Source organism: Brassica napus, assembly GCF_020379485.1.
Source record: "Brassica napus cultivar Da-Ae chromosome C4 unlocalized genomic scaffold, Da-Ae chrC04_Random_19, whole genome shotgun sequence".
Lineage (NCBI taxonomy): Eukaryota > Viridiplantae > Streptophyta > Magnoliopsida > Brassicales > Brassicaceae > Brassica > Brassica napus.
The window spans coordinates 1-5,143 of record NW_026014240.1 but is presented as its reverse complement, the minus strand read 5'-3'; the positions used below and the strand labels follow the sequence as shown (position 1 = coordinate 5,143).

Below are 5,143 nucleotides of genomic sequence, written 5' to 3'. Positions count from 1 at the left end.
TTATACATTTTTAAAATAAAAATGTTAGATCAAATTACGACGTAGACTTCAGAATATTATTAGGAAATCTACATTTTGAAGACTTCTTTCTTTTAAATGTAGTATTCCGAAAGATAAAATCGTAAAATAATTTCCTAGTTTTTGTTTGGTTATAAAGAGTAAATAACAGTTTTATTAAAGTTAGTTTTGCATTTGATTGAATATGAATATATTTTTGCATTTCAAATCAATTTGTAGGTTATATTCGAAAAATCCCCCATATTCTGAATCTGACCTATAACATATTGTAGTTTTGTTAAAAATATTTTATTCTATCATAAATTAAAAGTCAACAGTTTAAAACAAATCTTGACACACATATAATAAAACTCTCAAGCCTCAATGCTTTATCCGTTTCCCAGAGTGAGCTTTTATCTACACACATGCGATATGGCTCAGTGTTGTTTTTTTCTGTTCTGTGTTTTTCTATGTACTTTTAAATATGTGCAGATGGTTCAAGCAAGACCGGCTTAACATTCGGCAGGCAAAGGACTCGAACCGTGGCTCAGTCAGATCCACTGACTCCTCTTCCTTTGCAGTCCTGCTCCCACCTCTTGACCATCCTACTTTGCTTTTCTTCTTCTTCTCATTACTCTGCCGGTACAAATGTAACCAATACTAAGGTTTCGATTGTTTTAAACGCTTAAATGAAGGTTTAGTTAGAAAACATTACCGGAAAAAGATGATTGATGGGGAAGTTTCTACGTCTGGAAGTGTCTGGCATGATGGTAGAAAGAATCTGAACAACTTCTCTCATTGTTGGCCTAGCTTCTGGCTCCAGAAGCAAGCACTCTTTAGCAAGATACGCCATTATCTGCATCTCTTCTTCAGCAAACTTTCCGTTAAGCCTGGGATCAGGCAGCTCCTCAATCACCCTCTTACTGTCTTGTAAACGCGGCATAGCCTATGAAACACCAAGTTTCAAAGACTTATAACTTTGTTGGTTAAAGAGATTTATAAACTAGTAGTACTGTTTTTTAATTTACCCAAATAACAAGACTTTCTTCTCCTTTGTTGTTGCTAGGCTTCTGTATCGGTTTTCTACCGGTTATAAGCTCGAGTAGAACAACACCGAAGCTGAACACATCTGACATAGGTGAAGCACATCCTGCAATAGCGTATTCAGGTGCAAAGTAGCCAAACGTTCCTTGCAGTCCCATTGTTGGAGAGCTTGAACCGCTCTGTAAACCGTCGCTGCTCAAACACTTAGCCATCCCAAGATCTGTTATCTGTAAACAATGTTTATTCAAGTTCACATTTGGTCTCACCGAAGCAAATAAAGCTTTGCTCTTCACTTACTTTAGCATGCCAATTCTCATCGAGGAGGATGTTAGTGGATTTAACATCTCTGTGCAAGATTCTTGGAGCAGCAGCTTCGTGGAGATACTCGAGCCCTCTTGCAGCTCCAAGAGCGAGAGAGATTCTGATGTTCCACGTCATCTTCTCTCCCAGCTCTCCATCCAAGCAGTCTCTCAGATTCCCGTAAGACATGTACTCAAAAACCAGAAGCCTCTCCGCATGCTTGCCGTGAAACTCCGAACAGTATCCAATCAATGGAACCACATGGTAATGATGGAGTCTTGATAACAACTCAACCTGCAAAGACATTTCATAATCTTGATCAAATAGGAATCCATCCAACCAAGAAGCAGGGGGAGAGGAGGTTAGTAGTACTTCTGTTGAGAATAGAGTGTCGTTGTCGTTTCCTTTAGGAGCATTTAAGCGTTTGATCGCAGCGGTTTTACCGTCTTTGAGCTGTCCACGGTAAACGCAGCTACTTCCTCCGTGTCCTATAACGTTGTTGCTGGAGAATTTATTGGTCGCTTGCTCTAGCTCTCCGTATGAGAACTGGAAGATCATCCCGTGGATTGTTTCCGGTTTACTCACACAAAACAAAGAAGCATTCTGAAAGAAACATCCCGAGAGTGAGGAGGTGATGCTGATCTTGGGTTGTGAGATGGAGCTTTTACGGGCTATTAAGTTGGAAGAGCTGTGCCAGCTAGATTCTCTGTCTGAAGAGACTGAAGGGCTTTGTCCAGAAACATTGCTGGTCCTTCGATAAATGTAGTAAAAACATGGAGGCAAGGAAGGCTACTGAAGTAACTGCGACGCAGAAGATTAGTGTGACGAGAAGGAGTTTCCTTGATAAAGATTGCTTCTTCAAAGGTCCTGGAAACCATAAAAGAGATATAGCTATGATATAGTGACTGAGCTTTCCCTAGAACATAGAGTAAGGTACCTACCAGCAGAGCAGTTGCAAGCAGTGAAGCATGAAGAGTTGGAACCGGTACCGGATATATTGGAAATCCATTTGCCGGACACAAGCATACCCATTGGTCTCTCTCCGCTAGGTAAGATCAAGAACTTAGTTTTCTCTAGAATCTTGAACAGTTACTTGATGTTGAAGAGTTAGGAACTAAAATCAGAAAGCCAACCTGGTCTGCAGTTGCATGATGTGGAACAGTTAGATTCCAAGATATCAGTTTTGTTGCCTGAAGAGAAGCACGTGCACGTCCAGTTGCTAGCACCTACAAACAGAAACTTGATCTATTTAGTTGCAAGTCACACCGGTTTCACTTATTGGAAATAATATTAAGTAAGACACTAAACCTCCATAACATAGCTGAATGGATATGAGGACTGAGAGAATCACAAGTGCGGTTTCCACTTTCATCTTCATTTATATTTGCTTGCAGCAGAAAGAAATAGTTTAATATCTGAGAGTAGTTGATAGAAGGGCTCTAATATGAAGATAGATGAAAACCTTCATGTCAGTTTTAATCTTCTACTCAAAGCAAACTCAACTGAAACAAAATACGTTGTATTAAGAACCAGATTACAAGGAGAGCTGAAAAATTATAGAAATTTAAGAGTAAATCAACAGTGGGGTGTGAATAAAAATGGGTTGGTGAACAGACATCCAAAGATTCTAACTCTGTTGCACCTACTGAGAAACAAAGTTCCAAGATAATCAACATAAACAAAAACATTCTATGACCTGGTCAAAAACAACAATAAAGAGACTCCGGTTCTTTAACTGGCCAGAGCTTAGAAGATGATACAAGTAACCCCCAAATCACTAAAAGTAGTCACATCAACATTTAAGACTCATTGCCACTAATCTAAATTCTGCAAATTTTCTACATCCCTCTATAGTTAAGTTGGTTAGATAAAAGACACAACAACAGGAGAACCGACACTAATTGGCCGACTAGTTCTAACAACGAGCAAACCATAACAAGACAAGAGAGCCAATATAGTGGATTAGATACATTACCCTACAAAAGTGGTGGTAGTTGGAGAAAGAACAAGCTTCTTTTAGTGAAGTGTAGTATCAAGAAAAGGAAGTTGCAGACAAAAGGATATATACACAAAAAGAAAGAAGCAATGAAGCATCATGAGGGATATGGATTAGTAAAATATAGTATACTACAATAATGGTGATTATTGAAATGATTGATTAGTAGAAACAGTCAAATAATGGGAAAAACCAGAGTAGGAATAATTAAATGGGAATGAAAATGGACCAACCACCTTTAGGAAAGAAACGGAATTGCAAATCTGAGTGTGACCCTTCAACCAATTATAGTATCAAAGTTGAAGAATCATTCAAATACTTTTCTAAAAACCATTTTTACATCAAAAAACAGCTTTTTTTATAACTTTTAAACTGTTTAATAATGGCAAATCTTCATATTATAATCAAACAAACATTCAAAAATGCTAGATTGTGAATCCAGCAAGAAGAGTTAAGAAGCATTTCGAAGTTAAGAATCAGACAAGAGTAAAGAACCAAACACTAAAACATAAAATCAAATCCGTAAAACGAGATAGATTAAAATTAGATTAGATATATCCAAAAGAGATGGAAGAAGAGGAAGAAAGGGCATTGCTTTTAAGGAAAAGCAAAAAAAACGTAGGTCGAAGCAAAATGTGTCGGCTATCGTAACCAGTCCTTAAACCGGTTTAGGTTGTGGGACCCGGTTCCGCCATTGACCGTATCCAAAGGCTCTTTCTTTTTAATGGGAAAGTGAATTTTATCGGAACAAAAAAAAAGGTAAGCTTTTGGAGAAAATCAACAGAGACCCCATTTTATGATTTTGAAGAAAATGAAAAACACAAATCAAAGAAAATAAGACTAACAATAACCTTTGCAATGAGGAAGTCGTTGACGTGAGTGAGAGATTATCTTTGGCGTAGCCCCAAAAACGAAGAAGATTCAAAAGCTGGTGCTACTAACTACACCAGTAAGCTCAAAATCACGTTTGCTTCTGAGCTTTCCAGTGTAAAAGATAAGCGAGTGAATGAGAGAAACTGCAATCTTTCCCGTTGGTCAGATATCCAAAAAAAAAAAAAAAAAGAGAATTTTAGAAAGCCAAAACGCGAATAAAAAACAAAGGTGTCCACGTAATAGCGTTTGCGTTTGCGTTTGCGTGATCACTAAACTGACATATAGAGAGAGATCGATGGGGTTTTAAGAAACCATTGTTCATTTATGAGATCCAGGGGATGTCACGTGCCACGTTATTCTATACTGATTATCAAATTTGCATTGGAATTCGTTTTCATAAATGTAGCAGAGATGTCAGATCATCCTAGCTGGATGAAAAATATTTACTAGATATCATTTGGTTCTTTCTTTCAATTTTTTTAGCGACCATTTACCTTTTGGTTTGGAGGTTTTTATGACGAAAAACGTTATCAAAAAGAGAGATATGAATTACTATACCACTTCCCAAAAAGATTCACCATTTTGCTTTCTTGTTCCCGGCTTCTGCTGCTCTTGTTCTTGAAACCGCTGGCTGAGTGTTGTGGTGACACGCAGCACACGTGGGAGCTGGAAAATGATCCATATTGCCTTAGGAGGCGCCGGTAGCCGAGCCAAGTGGTAGCCGCCCGCCGTATATGAGGCATTAGAGTCACTTGGAAGGAGAAGAAATGAGGAGTCTGTTTGAGAGCAGAGGATGGTTAAAAACGAATCGTTAAAAGATGTCGTAAGAAAGAGGATAATGGACGGTTCGTGATGCCAGGTGAAGGTGTGATGAATGCGACTTTCTGAGGGAAGCGCGCAAGTCCTGTTGATTTGTTTTTTTACTCTTTGAAC

The 5,143-nt window shown here is 38.3% G+C and overlaps 1 protein-coding gene across 1 annotated transcript; it reads right to left on the bottom strand.

Moving 5' to 3' along the window:
• Nucleotides 1-290: 290 nt before the first annotated feature.
• Nucleotides 291-2,822, bottom strand: LOC106396859 (receptor-like serine/threonine-protein kinase NCRK). The gene is given in 12 exon segments (XM_048770826.1): nucleotides 291-528; nucleotides 531-633; nucleotides 713-943; nucleotides 1,026-1,268; nucleotides 1,339-1,635; nucleotides 1,714-2,106; nucleotides 2,108-2,208; nucleotides 2,283-2,339; nucleotides 2,342-2,386; nucleotides 2,475-2,567; nucleotides 2,650-2,728; nucleotides 2,804-2,822. Coding segments are annotated over 11 exon segments (1,686 nt in total). The 5' UTR covers nucleotides 2,720-2,728; nucleotides 2,804-2,822; the 3' UTR covers nucleotides 291-475.
• Nucleotides 2,823-5,143: the final 2,321 nt, after the last annotated feature.